At 41.5% G+C, this 21093-nt stretch overlaps 1 protein-coding gene across 6 annotated transcripts in view; it reads right to left on the bottom strand.

The window, feature by feature from the left end:
• dock1 (dedicator of cytokinesis 1) overlaps positions 1-21093 on the bottom strand; it is a 233935-nt gene that overhangs the window by 58985 nt on the left and 153857 nt on the right. For all 6 annotated transcript variants that reach the window (XM_035405183.1, XM_035405185.1, XM_035405186.1 and 3 more), the window contains 2 exons: positions 2469-2547; positions 1356-1456 (listed from right to left, as the gene is read on the bottom strand). In XM_035405183.1, the coding sequence (XP_035261074.1) occupies positions 1356-1456; positions 2469-2547 (180 nt within the window). The remainder of the gene's footprint in view (positions 1-1355; positions 1457-2468; positions 2548-21093) is intronic.

The raw sequence follows: 21093 nt of genomic DNA, 5'->3' as shown, positions 1-21093 counted from the left end.
GAAATTGCTGTTGATCGAGCCGAGCGACAGAAATTGTTGCTGATCGAGCCGAGCGACAGACAACCTAGTCGAACTAAATGAGACAATATAGCTAAAAAACAGATTTTAGTTTATTAATGAAGTGGCCTCTTTACTCACAAAACGCAGGAAGACTCAAAAACGCATATCAATAACTTCTAAACAAAGCAACAACCGATTCTGCTTTAAGACTGATTTAACTGAAAATAGTCTGTGTTGCCTTCTGTGATCCCTACACTATAAAAAAAAGTGGTTCAGCACTCCCTATAAGTAAGTCGTTGGCTAAAATAGTCACTGAACATCCTGGTGTTTCCATTGTGAATATCTATTCTGCACACATTTCACAAAAGTGCCTGAATGTTAACAACTCCACTGACACAGCAGCTATGTGGCTCAGAGGTGAAGGCTCTCGATTCTCGACCTGAGGGTTGTTTGGGACGGGCTTCACGTGGGGCACTCTGGCCGTTAATTAGTAAAACTCACAGACTGTGTAAATATCATGAAACCGGGAGCACTGTCAGCAGCCCCAAGCTGCGAGAGCATCCATCAAGAAAATCAGTCTTTTAAAATGCATCTTGTAATGAGATACAGCCCTCATACGGCCTTAAACATGCCTGCTCCAGAGAAGAGAAGCATGGTTGACACTATGATTGGGGGCATTCCCTACCTACTTTGAAGACCCTAAGCAAGCAATATAATCACTTTATACATCATTATATTATATGCAAAGAGTCAAAGAAAAAAAATTATTAATTTATTAGATGACGTAATTATTGTACGATTATTATCATTTTTTTAAATCTGGAAAGCAAAAAAGTTCTTAGACTGCTTACTATGTGGATTTGGGATTTTTAAATTTTTTGTGAAATATGCCATTTATGCTTTAAGCCAACCAGCTGTTTCAGACCTCCAGCTATTGCGATTAGAAATGACATACTTTACATGCAAAGGAAATTGTGCTATTTGCTTGCTTATAAATTTGGAAGAAAAAAAAACTTGCAGGCTAATAAACATTATACATGCAGGAAAAGTGAATGCAAAAGATCATTTCTCCCAGGTCATTGCTGCAAATGGGACTACAAAAAGTAAAATGAAAAAGCGTGCATTTTTTATTGATTATTTTTTCTAATCGGTGAGTGGTCAGCAAGGCGCTGCTTTTCAAAACAATACAAGTTGCGGCGAGAATCGGAGGCCGTGGCATTACGACAGCGGCATCCAGCGCTAGCTCTGGTGGGGAATCCCAGAGTCCCCGGTGGCATGAATTATTGAGAGCGTTTTCGTGTACGGCCGCAGCCGAGGGGTGCTTTCGTGCTCGCCCGAGGTGAAAACAAACTCACTTGTGGAAGATCTTGGCGCGCTTGTCGCTGGAGAAGTTCTCCAGCTGGAGGGATTCCTGGGTGAGGTACGCCACGGCTAGGTGGAAGTAGTTGTTCCACAGCTGTGAATGTAAATGCAGGAGAGAGAGAGAGAGGGAGAGAGAGATAGAGAGAGAGTGTCAGTTGGGTCAGGCATGAGGAACGCATCAATCTGGAGGCACTAATTATAATGTACTGCCATGCGCTACTGTTCCTTGGCTGACGTGAGCGTTCTGGTGTAAAATGGCTGCCGTGCACCTCCAAGGTGGATGCTACACTTTGGTGATTGCTGAGGTAAGCTTCTTCTCATGAAAGCTGTGACTGTGAAATAGTCTAAATTAATTCAATATATTACTATTGCTATAATTATCATCACTGTGTGTAAGACCATTTTAGAGAGGGAATGCAACCTAAGTTTAAAAAAAAAACAGCAGCTCAAATTATAGTCATAACAATCCCTATTACAATTACAGCTTCACTTGGTATCGGGATTTTGCAGTAAAACAGTATATATACTGTGAATCATTCTTCTTTTACTGCATGTCAAAGAAATTTAAGCAGTTTAAGCAAATGATTTGGTACACTCTTCAAAGTACTGCAGATAAGACATAGTGCACAGTTCAGAGAGAGGCCAGACAAGAAAGAAAGAAAAAGAAAGAAAGGTCTGACAAGAAAGAAACACTAATTCAAGAAAAATTAGTATGTGTTGTAAGGGGTTTCTGGACTTACAACTTCAGCCATAAGGTGCACTACAACCTCTGTGGCATTGCCATTTCATTGAATTATGTTGTGTATTCAGTAACAATAAAAACGAAAACTGCTAACTGTGCAATTTTGCAAATGCCCCCCACCCTCCATTCAATCACATCACATGCAGACTCACACACCCTCCCCCTCCCCCTCCACCTCACCCACCCTCCCCCTCTCTCTCTCACACACACACACACACACACACACACACACAAATACACAAATGCACACACACACACACATGCAAATTATCAAGCCATTTCCAGGGGTAAAAAGTAAAAGACAGTATTGACAATATTCATGTTTAAATCTGAACACTTCCATGACCCGCGGCCCAATATTTACTTGAAGTTCGAAGTTGGCTTGATCGAGGAACTTCTTGTTCAGCACAGCAGCATACTGATTAATCGCTCGCAAAAAGACTCTGAAAGACAAGAAGGTTCTTCGTTAGAGCCCGAATTCCCACACCCATCAGATAAGCAGTAATGACTCTCAGCACATGACCACAGGGCAAATCCTTCGCTCACAATGCACACTCCATCTTTTTTTATTAATTGAAACACTTAGTGAGACATTGATGGCGCTTATTTTATGAGGAGATCTTTTTCCAAGTTCCTCTGATCTCTAGCTGCAAAAAAAAGAAATAAAAATGTTAAGCCTGCATATGCATTAACGGTTCATATTACCGTTCAGTTAAAATCAACTTTAATTAGCGGTATTAATCAACGGAGTCGCTAAGCCAGGGTGCAGCCGTGGATACAGAGATCAATTTCAGATTCAGATAAATACAACTACTGGAGCACTGTGATGCCCTTTTAATATTTGCCTTATTATGTAGTTCTGAATGTGAGCAATGCAACAAACCCAGAAGTGGAGCAAATGTGTTAAATTCAAATCGTTTTCCGGTCAATGCTTCGTAGCACCGGCGTTTGCGCAACAACAACGTTGCCATAACTCTAGACTTATTTTTCGGCGAGGAAGCGTCATCAGTGCAGTGGAGCACTTAAAACTCATTTGGAAACAGCGAGCAATAAACACAGATTATTAACCTTGAAACAATGTGTAATGCCTCTTCCCCATTGACCCCCGCGCTTACTCCAATGCAAGGCTTACAATAAAGTGCTCACCTACACGGAGATGCGAAATAAGACACAGATGATAAACTTAATCGCTGCTCCAGCGTTCTGGAAGCAGACGGGCATTAGCAGGACGAGCGGTTTACTGAAAGCGGGAATGAAAGCAGCCTTAGGCGGACGGCATCGGGAAGGCTAACGAATGTTATTCCTTCGCTCCGCATCCCAAAAAGAAGCTGTTTGATCTTGCACACCAACGCTGTACACCAGAACAGTGGTACAGATATATCACTTCTAGACTGGTTTAACTCCCGTCACAGGAAGCAATAGGGCAAGGTAAAGACAACTTCTCGACAGCTACATACGGAATAACTTGATAATCCATCTCACTGCACACTGTAACATGGTGTAAAAAGGGTCTGTGTGCTGTTACTGCGTTCCTCCCTCCCAATGAAATACTACTTGCTCATGTATCAGTGCTGTACTTTACAACATACTGTCAGTGTATGCATCATTTCCACACTGATCCTGGTTCTAGAGGCCCTGGGCCAATGTAAAATCAACTTCTCTCTAATTGCGTACTCGATAATTCGGTAATCAATTTAATTGCGTACAGTGGTACGCAGCTGGTCCCATTTTGATTCCTACTGATTGTGCATTGCTTATGCGAATGCTTGACTGTATGTAGGAGGCCACTGTGTGCAAGAGCCAGAGTGACCGCAATGTGTACGATCGCAAGTCTTTGTCAAGGTTAAAATAAAAAATTCTTAACCCACATTTCCCATCCTTCCAGGGTGGTGTACTGGATATGTCCCATTTTCACAAATCAGGCATGCCCTACCTTCGTCGTTGTAACACTGTCTATTATCCCAAATACCAGTACACCTATAAAGGCAAGGCCTTTGTGAATGCATCAGTTTGTACCCAGTGTACTACAGTACATACAGAATCATCTTAAACATATCAGCCAGGCTGCCAACTCTGAAGGAATTCGTTCAATTTATACAAGTGCCTCAATCAGCCACTTATTATTCATCCTATTAGCCGTATCAATGCAACTTCAGTGCTCTTTTCTTTCTATTGCTGGTTTTAAAGAGGGAAGGAAGGCCAGCAGTTACCACTGGAAGGGCCCCAACTAGTGGAGACTGTCGACTGAAAGCTCCATTAAACAGAACCCCCCCCCCCCCCAATCCATACAGGTTCTGCAACACTCACAATCACTCAGAATCGTTTAATCAAGAATCACATTCGCGCTCTTTAATCCGTGCATCAACAGCCTTGTTGTGTAAGGTTAACCTTTTTGAAAAAGCTCTTAAAATGCTTTCAAATTGAGCACTGCGACATAAATTTGTGTTTATTTGCACCGCAGAGAAACTAATGCAAAACATGATGTTCCTACTTTGGTTACACTGTTCAATCACCATGTGACGTGGATTCTCAACAAGAATGCTTTGTTCTTAAAGACATGATTTACTGCTGTCTTATAATTGAATGTAACATTGTATTATTAAAAAATTTAGGGATAATGCATCAATATATGTAGCCCTTAGCAAAGAGCTAATCTAACAATCCACAATGTTCACCATTTACAGTATACGCATTGTAAGCGTGTAAGTGATTGCAGAGGTGAAATCAACACATCAAACTAAAATGAGCAAACAATGGTAGAGATATTACCATTTGAAATATACTTCTGGAGTCTGAACTGACAGCCCCAACACAGTTTCCTAGAAATAAACAGCATATAGGCTACCCACTCACACCAGTGATTTTCTCAACTTCTCCCTTGACTTTCTGTCAATAAATTAAAACAATTTTATTCCTTATGACTGCTGACGGAAGATAAACCAGTAGAGATTGTGAAAATGTTACTATGAACATTTCTTTTTGAGCCCAAATCAAAAATGAGTAACAGAGACCTAACAGAAACCAGCAATGGTCAATAACATCTCTGGGCGGATATTCCACGCACGCACAAGCTTTCTGAGCGAAAAATCAAGCAGCTATTGCAAGACACAGAAAACAGGCTGCAGAGAGGGGTCAATGGTACACTGTACTGTTATGATGGTGGAAATGTATCTACAGTGTACTGAGAGATTGATGGCCGTTACAGAAAATGTGATAAAACCAAAGAACCAATAAGGAGTGGTAATCCTTTGTCAGGAACAGATGTGAAAGACATTTTATACATAAGCGAAGCTATTGGAACAGACCACAGGAAACGTGTTCCGCTTGCTTATTGCAAGTTAATATCAAAGACCTCAACAGGTATAGATTTTACAGACCACCTTCCATCAAGGAAACATGTACTTCCTGCTATCCTACTTGATATTCAAAATGTTTATAAAAGTAAATTAACATAAATAAAAAAAGAAAGACTTGACATGGCCGCGTTATTACCTGCTCACAAGCAGAGTCCAATTCCCAGGTCTTTCAGAGGGAGAAAACGACGGACTAGCCGACAGTGCGAGTGTAAACTTCATAACAGTAATAACAGAAAATACACACTGAGACTGTGCGTACAAGTCTATGAACAGTAAGAGAGGAAACGGCACTGTTAAAAAAGAGGGAGTGGGACAGTCCACCCATCTTTCAAATTTTTATCCTTTTTTTCCCCGCCTGATTTAGACGTAGAAAGCAGAGAAGGTAACAGATGGAGAAGGAACCACAGCTGAAGAAGCGCTGTGGGGGGGAATCACAAAAGAATGAAGAGTCAGCTGCCTAACAGACAGTAATTGAACTTAAGAGCATTATTGCATTCCATCACTTTTATTTACTCTGAAGTTCATCCCTTAACTTAATTTTGCACAGCTGAAAATGGGGAGACTCCACACAAAAAGAGCCGTTTCTCTAAAATGGTAAAACATATATGCATGTAAACACCGTGACCTAAAAGCTGATTGTCGGCACTTTTGCCTCATAGTCATCTTTCGGTCTCAAATGAAAATGTCTCAAGTACACAGCAAAAACGACACAATGCCGTTACCCTACTTTTAGAGGGCAATGTATCTGTGTGAGTCAGGGGAAGTGAAGTCTTCTTGTCAGCTGAGCTTTGGAAGTCCTTGGTTGTGTGTGTGTGTGTGCGTGTACGTGTGTGTGCGTACGTGTTTTTCTTGTGTCTGGGAGAGGACAGGCAGCTGTCAGCTTTGATCACTGTTTCCCAGGTAGCCTACCTGGCTTCACCGGCTCTCAAGCAGGCCCTACCCGCCCAACAGCGCTATCATCAGCAGCTACCGCCAGCCAGGCAACCCCAAGGGCTGCAGGCTGCCACTGCTCTGCACGGGGCTCCTCAAACACCGCCTATGCAGGTGGAGGTCACCTGAAAGGCGCTAATGACGATGCTAATCAAGTCCATGAATTTGAATCAATTAGCGTGTAGCGCTGCGGCTTGTGACCTCTAGGCCAGAAGCGGCCAGAGAGGCGCGGTTGCTGGTGCATCCTGGGAGTACACGACTTTATCTCCCATTAGGAATTTGGTCGAAATGAGATGCAAAGTAATTTTAGAGGTCATGTCCTGCAATTTTCATCCCTTCCTTTCCCGTGATAATTCTCCTCCAAAAAGCACTTCCCCTTGCAATACCTCGGGCTATTGTTGTCCAATCAATGAAGTTAAAAAGATGGCCCTTGAAGAGAGTGATTTGGTTAAGAAAACTTATTCGCCATTTTAAGCATCAGTCTCACTGGACAGCACACGGGAAGACAGAATGAGATAAATTAGCAAATAATAAAATCATCAGCATATTTAATTATAAGAGACGGACATCTTTTCACAATGGGACTTTGTCTCATTTGGCTGAAAATTTGTCCCCCCATCTCCCTTGTCAAATGAGAAAAATAGCCGGTCCAGGGCTAGCTTTTATCTCCAGTGAATTTTCGGTTTCCACTCTATCTATTAACATCTGCATTTATTTATTTTCTCCACGGAGGACTTTTTTTGTTCAATCATACGATTCTGACCAGTGTGCTGATCCATGAAATTCAAAGCAATTTTCGCACATCAGAGTGTTCCAATAGATTTATTTATTTATTTTGCTCCCGGTATATTTTGGCCGAGAATACTAATGCGGGCGCACTGGGAGATGGGCGACTTTGATCAGATATGACAGTGTCAAACAGGAGGAGGAGGAGGCAGCTCCAGACTGAGAATGGATGGTACGAGGGGGAGGGGGGGGGGTGGAGGTGAGAGAGGACAGAACAGGCCCCAGTGCCGGGGACACACTCAGCAGCACCCCCTGGATGAGTGGCACCGCTGGAATTAAGCTATGCTTCCGGAAGAGGACCCCGGCCATGAAACGTAAGCTAAACATTAAAAACAGCAAATAAATCATAAGTACGAGAGTAAGCAAAAACATTAACGCAAGAGTTCTGCCCGTTGGTTCATTTTCTGCTGAAAGGCGAACATTTCCCTGAAAAACAACCCCCCCCTATATTTTGCGGCAGGGTACGGAATTTCTTTGGCAAGTCCCAGCATATGCAAGCGCATCTGATAAACAGCTTATTTAATTTCCATCAAATTTTCTATTCATTTTCAGTGTGGAAAGTGCAAGGCACTATGCGCGTGTGCATGTGCAGTGTAACATAAATGACCCCGTCATTATGGGTCTCTGCAGAGGCGATGGACACCTTGACCCGCCCCCCTAACTGTCAATCACGCAGAGCTGGGTACACAAGGAGGTGCATGCTAGCCCATCTGAGATTCCACACTCTTACCCCATAGAGTTTACTACTGAGTCACAAGCTGAAAAAAAGAACAAAAATCACTCAATTAAATGTGCCCCTTCACACAGCTCTGCTTTGCATTCTAAATCTCCAGCGCTGTTTTCTCCAGCAGGACTCCTGTGACGATGTTCGAAATTTTAATGCCTGCCGCCTCTGTGTTCCTTAAGCAGTCTCATTGGAAAAAGGTAATGGCTTAAAAAGTGTTGGTGACAACTCAAAGTGCTTTTTTTCATAGGTGCCATCGGGGCATGGGTTCTCATGCTAACTTCATTTCTCACAAGGTACATATTTTAATAACTTATTTTTTTAGCCGAGAAGGGGAACTCTGCATGAGCAGTTAAAAAAAAAAATTAAAAAAAATAAGAAAAGATTACACATAGTGCTACTTAGAAGCAACACACAAGAAAAGCACCATGACGACTTGTGATGTATTATCATGCATTATTAATTCTATGGAGAAAAAAACTCATCGTGTAAATGCTGAACTAATCCTTGCTTATATTAAGCTAGACAATGAAACAGATTGGTATTTATTTCATACAGTGTCATTACCCTAATTAGCTAGTCACGGTACAATGCGCTTGCTTAGGATTAAGTTTCTCACCCCACAACTAGCTGCTTCGACAATAACAATGCAGAAAATACACAAGGTACACTATATGACCAAAAGTATCCGGACACTCCTTGGTCTGGGGATGTATCTCATGGTTTTCCTCTAGGCCCCTTAGGTCGAGTCGAGGCAAATCTTAACGCAATGACATTCTAGATTATTCTGAGCTTCCATTCTGAGCGGCAACAGTTTGGGGAAGGCCCTTTCCTGTTTCAGCATGACAGTGCCCCCAGGACCGCAGTGAGGTCCATATAGAAATGGTTTAGTCGAGATCGGTGTGGAAGAACCTGGCTGGAATGCAGAAGCCTGACCTCAACCCTGACCAACACCTTTGGGATCAATTGGAAAGCCAACTGCTAGCCAGGCCTAATCATGCAATCAGTGCCCTACCTCACCAATGCTCTTCTGGCTGAATGGAATCAAATCCCTGCAGAAAACCTCTAGAGTCCATAAAGCCTTCCCAGAAGAGTGGAGGTTATTTTTGCAGCAAAGAGTGGACCAACTCCATATTAATGCCCATAATTTTGGATGAGATGTAGGATTTCAGGTGTCCACTTACTTTTGGGCATGTAGTGTATCTATTTTTCAGAAGAAACAAGGTATTTTAATGAAGAAAGCAGGCCGTTCAGCCAATCGAAGCTAAAACTCTAGCCTACAGTCCATATTACATATGGTACTGTCAATAATACCTTGGCAGAACTATCACATCTGAGGATCAAACAAACAGACACAGCAGGAAAGCTGCAGCGATGAATTATGTAAAGCATATGCAATTATTAAACAAGTGGGGTTTATTCTTAGTTTGGGGAGCCTGTGGAATGAAAGCTGAACAAGAGGAGCTCAAATGGGTAGAAGAGAAGAACTTGTGACCATTTTTGGTCAACAGCAGTTAAATGTTACAGACACGTTCAAAAAAAAAAGAAAAACTATCCCACCCACGGCCACCCTTCCAGCTGCTAAACAGTTGTGTATACAGAAGTGATGGATATAGGCTATTAAATATGTCAATATCAACATTGAAAATGTTCACTATCAATATTTCACTTTTCTATTTCTGTATAGATGTATGCTGCACTTGCCACTGTTTTTGAGGAGGGTTTTGATTGCCTTCCCAGGGTCAAGAAATATTATTCCACTTCTCCACTACGGTTTTGTTCCTAAAATGCACTTTCTTTAGCACTCTCTAAGACTGTAAATGTGAAACTTGACAAATATTCCATTAAGTATTATTAAGTAAAACTATAACATGCAAAGCTTGATTAGGAGTGTTTATAGAAACTCAAGGACAACCTGGAACTGAGTGTGAAGTATAATCACAAGTACTTAAGATGCAGTGAGACAAGCTCCAAATCCACTGACGGGTTGAGATAGTCCCATAGTAGATATGGCACCTTCATAGTCCCCAGCTATGATGAGGTCAGCTTGACCTGACATATATCAGCGAATGCGGCTCCCAGCACCTGGCATTCTGAATAAGGAGTTAAGCTGTGGCAATGCCCGAGGTGGTAAAAAAAAAAAGGCTTTAAAAGCTTCACAGCACTTTAGTTATTAACCTTTCATTCTGCTGCATCAGAATGAATTGCGCAAACTGTCAGTCTGGCCTCATAACATCCCTAACCCCCTCGCCCCCTCCCCCCCCCCCAATCTTCCTGAGGTAGTTGCAGTTCTTTACAGTGGGTTTTACATCTTCATACATCAGATATAAAGATTTATTTTACGATGCGCTCCGGCTGGCCCCATTTGCCAGAGGCGATGTTCGGCCTATCCCCAGGTCCAATCTGTGTCAATTGTCTACTGTGCTGCTCAAACCATCTTGGCAGTTTGATAGTGCCAATTCCCCCATGAACCAGAGAGGACTTCTAAACTAGGTTCTCTCTGTCATTTGTTTATGGTTATTGTTGGGGTTATAAAAAGAAAACACAAACAAAAAATAAATAAATAAATAAACCATTGCGCCCTTGGCTATGTTTCAATACCACTGTCAAGCATTGATCTCCGGGTTGCAATTTTACTCCAGATCTGGTTGTGATCATGGCTGATAAAACTACTAACATAAAAGGTAATGCGATATTGCTTTAGTAACACGCATATTAGTGTTCACTAGTGTCCACTGTGAGAAACATCAATATTATGTACATAAACTTGTTTTTGTTACACTGCACAATATGGAAAATGTGTTATAACATGTGGCTTGGATTCAATGAAATGGATATAAAAAGAAACCAGCACATAGAGTAGGCACTGCCAACCTGTCTTACCAGGTTCAAGACCACAATAGGTAAATGCTCTTTTCTATAAAATGGAGCCACACATTGAACAAGTTACCACAGTGTATTAAAACTACCATACATCAAGCAGTACTTAAGGCAACTGCCCTGGCTAAACAATAGCATTCCCCTGTGACACACTCCCTACCGTATTAAGAAAGTATTTGCAAATACTATATTTTTGTGAGCTAATCGAGCATCATGATTGGTTGATGTCAGCATTTGACTGAACTTGATAGTTACTTAAAGTATACTGTATTGTGAATAGCAACCATAGCACTAATGGCTGCAAAAATCTTGCCATGAGCACTTTTAACAACAAGGAATATAATAGAAGGGCCAGCCACTGCCATAAACACTTGTGCAGTTGTTTAGGGCCAAAGCTATATTCCTGAGCAACCCAATTCAAGTTTAAATGGTGGTTTTGATTTATGTTGAATAACTCTGGGGCCACAACAACCTTCTTGGCCCGAAAGAAGGGTCAACTCGGCTATGCCTTTATTGTGTTTATCCTTGACAATTTCTATGCATGTACTGTATCTCTGATTCATACATTTTTAATTGCTCATTACACTAAACTCTGCGAGGCTACTGTAATGAAGAGTGTCCTTTTATATGGCCCTGGTAACCTCACCAGCAGTAATATATGCGGCAACCTTCATGAAAAATTGGGAGGTCTGTGCAAAAAGGACGGTTTTATACAAAACACACCTATATTTTCATACTTTTATCAAATTCAACGGGGCTGTTTTATCAAGCTCAATGGGCCTGTTCTTTGGTGCTGAACCATTATTCTTCTAAACTGCCTTAAAACTCAAAGAAGGGAGAGAGAGAGATAGAGGAAAAGAGAGATAGAGAGAGAGAAAAAGGTAGTGAGGGAGGGAAGGGGAGTGCAAACTGAACAATGAATCATGTTCAGACCAGATAAAAACATAATGACGTGAGAAAGAAATAGTTATGCTGCTATATATTCTCTCACTGTGCTGAAAAAAGTGTGAACCCTCGCTTTTGATTTCAATTTTTGCTTATTTCCACAATGCACCTTGGAGTTGGGCTATCCATTTCCAAGTATGCATTCTCAATCAAGGCATTTAAATGATTTGATTACTGTTCATTTTAGTTCAGATGCTCCTCCAACACTTGCCTAGAACAACACTGGTCGGATGTGATATGAAATAGCAATGGGATTGTACCATGGTTCTACAGTGGAAGTCAGAGATGACTCTCAGGTTCAACAAAGCCCTTTCACAGGGTGAGTCTTCAGTCGGCCATACCATACAATGCATGTGGAACTCAACAAGTCATTATCTTAGACTTAAAATCATGCGACAGATAAATAAAAGGGAGGCCATGGAAGACTGGCATGTAATTTGGGTTTTGTATTAAATGCTCTAAAAGAAAACAATGAGATATTTTCTGACGGTAGTGCGTTGGTGATCGATGGCTGTGAGACGCCAACATGGCAAATAACAATCTCACCTTTTTGACAGGGATAGCCTAAATACAAATTACCGGTCTTTCCATCAGGCACTTAACTGAGCAATGAAGCAGAACGTATCACAGCCAAACATGACCAGGACTGTAGAATGAATTACTCCGCATTATTTTTATCTTATTTTTTAAATTAATGGGCGTCTTGGACTGCGAGGCACTCTGAAAGTGATATTCGCATGCGGCCCAGGGTGCTACTTGGCTTCAAACTAAAGATGAGGAAAATGCTAAATAAGTTATGGAGCAGTTCACTCTCACAAATCCTAGAATGGGCGGAGCCTTCAATGTGTCATAAACAACTACAATTTGAGCCACTCAAAGTGCTCTGCTCAGTAAAGTCAGCAGGACCAAATCATTTGTTTGGGTCACGTCCCAAATAATACTCACTATATAGGGAAGCATCCTCCATTATTACCTGCTGTCTATATGACAAACATTGCCGCAGGCCCAAGAGACAAAAGCAGAGGCAAGGGTTGGCACACTGTACTCAAAATGCTGCAGAAAAGCCTGAGAAAGTGGCACATTCTTCAAAAGCAGTACACTCAGGGTTTAGACAGAAAAAGTTCCTAAAGAAAGACACAAATTCCCTTCTGTATAAGGCCCTGTGGTGTGCGGTACAGCTTGCTGCTTCAATATCTGATAATGATGTATTATTACTATGCATTACTTTTCCCTGCGCTATCTGTTGTAGCTGGAAGAAACAGGCTTTGAGCAGAAACTATTTTTTAGGTTGCATGCCTGCTACTGTACATCTTATCTATGGAAATAATTCATAATCTGGACTCTAGGTGAAATCCAGGTCTCATTTACTAGAAATGTTCAACTTTATAGCATATAAGACTGCAATACTGTAAACTGTTACGTTCAACTATTGACATGATCTTGCTTTCAAGACATATGGTAATCAGGTGCACTAGGCTGGTAGATGGACATACAAGTACCTAATATAGAGACATGCGCGGATGTATCCAGTGCAGAGAAGTGCACGGATGAAAGTGCTCACCTTCTCTGGAGACCTACCACTGTTCGCATTTGCAGGATGAAAAAAAAAGAATGTGCTCTGTGCTTGGAGATGTTAAGACGTAAGGCACATTTAATCTGACATGGCAGGTGAACAAGACAGCGATTTCTCTGGGAAATCGTGACAGGTAATTCCCATGTTGAGGACACAGATTAACACTAGCCGCAAATGGGGCTAGCCAGCACACGCCAGGCCGGGCCGGCTGCTGAGTTACTGAGCACTGCAGCTATCTGAGATGTCCTTGTGATTCAGCATTTCTAATTGGGCCCGAAGGGACACCACCTATTGGCCAGTGCCTTTACGGTGAACCCTCAAGGGCTTTCACAATTTATTTATTTATTTTTTTAAGACAAAGGCACAGTTTCAGCATTTTCCAGTAATTTGCTTGTTTCCCTTGAGTTTGTTTTTCTGCAGTGCTGTCTCATAAGGAGAGTGGCCTTGGCAAACCTTAAATTGGAAGCCAATTGTCGTGGAAAAAAATGAGTGATTGACAGAAGTTAACTGGTTATAGGCCTTACTGGTTATTGGTTATTCTATTTATAATGTTTATGAAATAGATAATAGTTTTGTAAAATATTAACTCAAACAAGGAAAATACTCTCTCAGAGAGTAAAGTACCCACTCACTAGCTTGTCTCAAAATATTTCTTCTGAATACTTCTTGTCAGTCAAAGATGCACAGTCTGTCACTGTCTTGATAGTGTCCGCTCAAGCTTTCAGGCGCACTTCAAAGCTCGGACTTGGGAATGCAAATGCAGATTCTCAGCAATGACGCTCAAAGTTGGACATGCCAATTGTATCAAATGAGGGTCTAAGAATAAAACACACAACGTATAGCTAAATGCCATGGTTGTCTGCATACTGAGTAGTGGCACATCTAATTTCTGTTGAGGTATGCTGCTATTGTTTAATGGCATTGGAAACGCTGCAATTCTTCAGCATTTTGAACTCAAACCGTTGGTGAACATTCAGTATTTTTGGGTTTTCATGGACCAGCAAGTCAAATGTTTATACCTCCACTCAGCCTATTAGTAGTGCCCTTGGCCGTGCTCTCAACTCCCAGAGTCCCAAAGCCCTCCTCTCCTCCTCTGAAATTCCATAAACATGCCCCATAGTCTCACTCTAGCTATACTCCACCGACAAATCCCCCTGCGAACCCCAGTTCGATTTTGTGCTTCAGCGAGCACGGCAATTTCAATGAATGTGAGGCTAAACGTACGGCTAATGGTAAACTGTGTGACCGTCCAGCGGCCAACAGTCCCTGGAGAAATACCAACACGCTCCGACTACCTGAAAGCACAAGAGCACCTATTTAAAGGGGTTTTAAATTCAGAGAAGAGGATATAAGAAAGCTACTCTGGCTAGCCTGAATTTATATAAAGGCTTCTAACTTGAGATAAGTTTAAGCAAAATGTCAAAACTGGGTAATTCACAACTCATGCTCCAAATTTTACAACTTAGAATTACGATTCTGAAGGCAACTTAAGTTTTTTTTTCTTTTTCTGAGATGGGAAGTACTTCCCATAAATAAGCACGATGAAACAATGATTTACTATAGGTAGCCAGCTTCAACCCATATGAGTCATTCATGTACTAATTTCTTATCAAAATCCTCTAAACTAGCATAGGCATCCTCCAAAGTGTACAGCAACTTCTTCTGCCACTTCTTTCTCCTCAGCAATCCACCAAGTTACCTTGTAGTTACTGCTTTGAAGGACTTTGCAGTTTTGTGCAGGTGGTGCAGTCAGACATTCTGCAGTGTTCTTCTCCTCAGGGCTCCTGGTCACAGGCAGCACTAGCACGAAGCAGACTGAATTCTTAACCGAGAGACCCCATCACTCCACAAGCCCTACCTGCTTTATCTCATCGACTCATCCCTATCATCACAATAAAAAAATCAGCGAGTCACCGCAACACAACGTAATTGGATGCTAAATTCAATGCAAGATGTTCAGGGGCTCCTGGGTTTCAGAACCCTTGCACTTCCTCATTGCTGGCGACAGTCTGCAGTGGACACGCATTTCAGACGCAGTTAATCATCTGCTTAGGCGACCGCCATCTCGGATGACGGGAGGGCACGGAGCGCAACCTGACGCGCCTTCCTGGATCTACGGTGCGGCCTTGAGGAGAAGACGGCATGCTGGGGGTCCATCATTAAATGCCCCACTGAACCAGTGCTGCTGGTTTCTTATCCCTGTGAGGACCACAGGACCCATGGAGGACACTGATCAAACGAAGCACACATTTCATTCCACCGACTTAAAAAAATCAAGCCAAGGAGATAATGGGGGAATTGACCTTGTAGAATGTGCCAAGTTTTTTTTTAACACCTGAGAGCAGAAACACAGAGAAACAATAAGTCCAAGTGATGAAACAGACGATTGAACTCCTTTGTCTGGTACAGCAGTCTTGCTTGGGGACGGACATTCTACCAGATCTAGGCACTAATGGAGAAACTATACAGCTCCAGAAACTAAAGACACTACCCTGATTACTTTCTCATTCAGTTAATGGAGGTCAACCAACATACCATCTATTCCCTTGATGGTTCTTGGTTGCATGTAATTCTGACAGATAGCCATGGACAATGGGGATGAAAGTGTTTTTTTGCTACTTCTGCACTGACAACCAGCTGCTAATGTCCATGGCTCCTATATTACCACCTCCCATCTCCCATGAACCTAATGCAATTCCAGGAAAAATCTATGTGCCATCAGGACAGGCCTGGAAAGCAGAGGACACTGAGCTCATAAGCACAGAGCACAGAGGAACTACTAACACACACTGCCCGCAGGCTGTGGAGAGGATTGACTTGGTTAGAGGAATTGGAGGAGCTCGACTTCATAATGCCGCGTTCAATCCAATTTCCTGCCATGCATCTACAGCGATTTCAGTCTTTCTGCAGAGTCTAGCGGATGATAAATTAATTTGCCACTTCTACATAGGGCAGGATTGTAGTTAAGCAGGTTTTGGCTGTAAGATGAAGCTTACAGCGCTGGATTTAAAGGCATGGAGTGACACCGCCTAGCCTTTTTTTGATTAGGGCAAAACCTCTTTAGCTGCCTCAGCCTGAAGGGATTCTTTCCCTATATTGTGAATTAACTCACACAAACGCTCATCTCCTCGATTAAAGAGGGCAATCCACCGTGCAGTCCCCGCCCTGCAGTGCTTACACCAACAGATTGCTCAACATTATAACTTTATAACGACGCACAGCCAGCAGCCATATCACCATGTGGCTTTCTCCTGCCCGATGGCTGACTTTAAGCAGGGGCTGAGCTTGGTCCGTACTAGTCACAAGAGATCTCCTGGGAAAATCTTCCTGCTGGAAGTGGTACTGGTGGGACAATACGGGCCAGGCTGCAAAACCAGTGCCCCAGTGCAGTATCAGGGATAGAGTGACAGTATGGAATATTAAATTATTTTCCTAAAGAATATTCCTTATGGAATATCAGGGATACTGCACTGTAGGAGCTGCAGTCTTTTTATATTAAACTGAGGTGGCTCACTGCGGTCATAAAAGATGCAATGGCACTTAGTGCAAGAGTTACCCGGTGCCCTGGCCAAATTCCCACATGGCTCTCACAATCTGGCACCAAATAATCTTCCTGAGACTAAGCGTCTTTATAATGTCCCCATCTCTATTTCAACTGAGCTATAAGGAATATTCCATAAGGAATATTCTTTCGGAAAATAATTTAATATTCCATACTATCACTGTGAATATATGTGTACATTACATGAGGGTACAAATTAACACTTGATGATTTTTTTTTATCTTCCATAATGGGATATTCATTATAATATATACAAAAATGCCAAGTGTAGAGCATTACTCAATTTGTGAGAGGATTTAATTACAATGAAAGGAGACTCAAGCCAAAAACAGAAGAAGAGTATGGGTGACTAAGAGAATTACTGACAAACTGCTGCTTAATCAAATTAAAGCACTTGAGTCGCTGTACTACAAGGCTTTATTAAAGTTTTAATCAGCTATTGTAATTACTGACAATTAACTTCCAAACTGATGTCAAAGCATGTTCATTTATTTTTTTGTTTTGTAAATCTGCTTGGAATGAAACAATGACTATCAAAGGCTACACTTAGAGGAAATGTGGTTATGCTACCCACAACACGACCTAGAATAAAAAGTATATTCTGCATACGTGACAGAGGCAGAATTTTGGTGATAGATCTATATTTCATTCTTGCACACATGAAGCACTCTCCCAGGAATGTTGTTAGTCCTTGCTGGCAAGTCTTTACAAAAATATGATCGTAATTGTGATTTACAAACTGTGCGAAACGCTTTGCTCCCACGTTCATGCATAAAAATCCACAATAAACTATTTAGTTCAAAATTCTACACAACTGCTTAAACAGCTCTAGGGAAACGCTCAAATGAGCGCCAGATCAATCAATCTCTTAGAACGCGCGGACATAAGTTTACTGCCTCTGATCTACTTTAAAATCACTTCCTCAGCTAACGATTTTACATAAACACTGTACAAAAATGAATAATGAAACATTATCATGAGGATACCTAGCAAAAATGTCATGAAGGACGGCTGTTCCTTTCCACTTCTTTTAGAAAAGGAAATTCCCTGACGGAAAAACCCATCTACGAACTGGAAATATGAAATATGCGGGGAGAGGACGGATACTATAAATTAAAGTCGACGAAACATATGCAACGCTAAACGGCAACATTATGATAAATACATTCCATCAAATTGTCAGTGTCACCGTAATCAGTCCATTACTGCAGATTGATGGGGCAAGCTAGCGCGCATTAGCAAAGGACATGTGGAACACCAGTTTGTGTCCGCGCGTCCCCCGCACAACTTTTCCAGGGGATTACATGTACAAGCCCGCCACATTATCATCCTGGGACAATGCGGGACGACGGCATCGCGAATATGCTGAGGGCAGGCTATCACCATTATCGCGTTCCCCTAATTGAGTTCACGGAGCACGCGGGATAATGATTGCGATCCATTTGCATTCAAGCATGATTAGCTTCTGCCTGCGTTGAAAGATAAGGCAAGGTTCTGACCTTTCTCTCACAGGTACAATTTATTCAATTAGATTACGCTTATGCCATCCATCTGTCAGCTGTCTCCTCCACTTCTTTTCAAGTTTCCATGAACCTCTCCAAAAATATGTTCTCGGAAGATAAGATGAATAAATAAAAGTAAGTATAGTATGCAAATGCGCATGCCGCAAGCGAGATTTACAAGCTCTGCAGTAACAAGTGTAACATGTAAGCACCTTACCTGGATTTCTTGGTGTGCGTTAGCTGTCAACTAACCTTGCTACCAGTTTGATAATCACAGGTGCAAATTGTTTGGTCAAGACAGCAGGACTGGTAGCTGAATAATCCTCTCACAGAAGAAGTTTGTTACAGCTGGTTTTACCATGGTATTTTGTTCAGAAATATCAGCAAAACTGTCTGAAGCAGCACGCCTTACTAAATTTTCGTAAGGGAAAATACGCAGGTCGTACTCCAGTGCCATGACTCGTCTTAATAAATGTGGTGAGGCAAGGTAAACAATAGGAATCTATGTAAGCCTTCAGAAATAGGCCTCTGGCTCCAATTCTGCCATTGGATCGAATTAACCACCATTTGCATGTAAATGGGAGCATTAGGGACACAATTTTGCATACATGTGTACACGGCTTAATTGGACTATTGTCTTAATCTGGTATCGACAATAATCGCATTACTGTGGGCATGTAAACATGGTCTTTGACCTTGAAATTGACTGTTCGGCAAAAATTAATGCCAACAGAGCTATCCGGTATCCCCATCAGTTTATCTCTTGTGAAGCAGGATGAAACTGCATTCTAACTGTGGAAGATGAGTCAGAACGCATAATACGTCAGGACAACACTTTTCATCTCCGATACCCTACTTGCTCAAAGAGGGCTGCGATCCTCCAAGTTTCTCGGCTGCAGTACGCTTTAAACCCTGAGCACTTTCAAAACTTGCGGAGAGACGTTCAGTTGGCTCAGTCAAGCAATGGTGCATCAGATGATTAATTGGGTAACTTTTTGCGGGTGGAAGAGAAATGGCCATATTTATCAGGAGCGAAATAAAAGGCCGCACGCCTGCACATGAAAATAAACCCAGTTTCCACACGCATAGAACTACAGTACTTACACATTAGGGGAAGGGATCTTTGCAAAGGTCAAAAGCATCTATAGTGCTAACCCTGCAATCTATGCTTTCATAAACAATATGTGGATATTTATGAAGAAGAGCAAAGATCAATAACGTGAAGAAAGACGAATGGTATCTGGTGGCAAAAGAACATTTAACAACAAAAAGCAATATTCATCACCATTATATACAACACCGTTGCATAGCAATTAAACATTCTCCAAACACTTTTTCTTGGATCAAAAAGGGTACATCAAAGCAAAACTAAATCTTTTTTTAATCTGTACAGACCCTGGAAAACATCCCATGCTTTAAAATTGCAACCAGGTCTTGGACCTCACCCAAGCGCGGATTCTGAAGCATATGTTCAACACTGAAAAGTCTCAACAACAAAAAAAAAACATTTTCACAAACACAAAATCAGCTCTCCATTAGGACTGTCAAAGGATGGTTTGATAGTCAAATGCTTTTTGAATTGTTTAAACAAAAAAAACAAAAAAGACATTCCAGTGAAAATTAACATTCAAATGTAAAAGAAAAAACCTGCAGCATGTGTTTATTGTAGCTGTCTTCCTTTCAACTTCGGGTTGAGTTAAACCAAAAATGAATATCAAATTTTATTGCCTCCTCTGTTAGAAAGTAGCTGAGTCATACGGGTCCTTGCTATGCCGTTACTTGGACAGGGCACTTTCATTTCATCCCTGGCGCGACTGGAGTGTGCCTTTTCCACTGCTGGCAATGTAGTGACGAAAAAGAGCTTGGTAATGGCCTCTTCGCTAGTGGTCTGGTGTTTTCGGCAAATATTCTGCAGGCCTGACATTGGCATAAAATGCTTAACTAGTTAAGTTTGTTAGAACTTTTTTTTTCACACTAGCATTTTGGGAGTTCTAGCATATTGGCAGGATAACGTTAAAACTATGTTGATCTTAGGTCCCTCTCCAAAAGGTCCTATAAAGTACTTTTTTTTAATAGCACTTTAGTGCAAATTATCCACCAGGACCATAATTATTTGTAGTCAAATTTCTCGAAATTTTTTATCTCCAATGTTTGTGTGAACTCTTTTTTCCAGCTTGACTGTATTCATGTTTATGTTCAAATAAAATGTCCCTACGCTTGTTATGTCTCTCCTTGTATGGTTTTCTGTCTTGTGGACATAACGTGCAATTAATACGGCCCAAAAGTTGGTCAAATTCTGGCACGTAATTCAACATTTAAAACTGTCATATATTTGAATATATTCAAAATTAAGTGTTAGGAATGAAGGAATATGCGGATGTAATTTTTGGCCAGAGTTGGCAGCCCTTCTCTCCAATGGCCAAAACAAAAGAAGATATTATTCATTTCCTGTGGTAAGAGCTATTCTGGCAATGTTCTGAACAAAATTACATGAGGCCCATGGTATTTAAAACTGCTGAATTTGAAGGAAAATCATTCTTAGGCAAGATTAATTTACTGTCGTCAAATGCACCAAGACCATTCAGACAAGCATTAACACTGTTAGTTAGGAGACGAAAAAACACAACCCACACAGTCCGGACAAAAACAAACCGCCTGATTTTAGGCATCTTGGACCCAGAATGGGTCCAAGCCCGGGGGTCAGCCTGAGGAAGGTTGCTAAAAAAAAGTT

Source organism: Anguilla anguilla, chromosome 2, assembly GCF_013347855.1.
Source record: "Anguilla anguilla isolate fAngAng1 chromosome 2, fAngAng1.pri, whole genome shotgun sequence".
Taxonomy (NCBI): Eukaryota; Metazoa; Chordata; class Actinopteri; order Anguilliformes; family Anguillidae; genus Anguilla; species Anguilla anguilla.
This window is presented reverse-complemented; position numbering and strand designations above follow the sequence as displayed.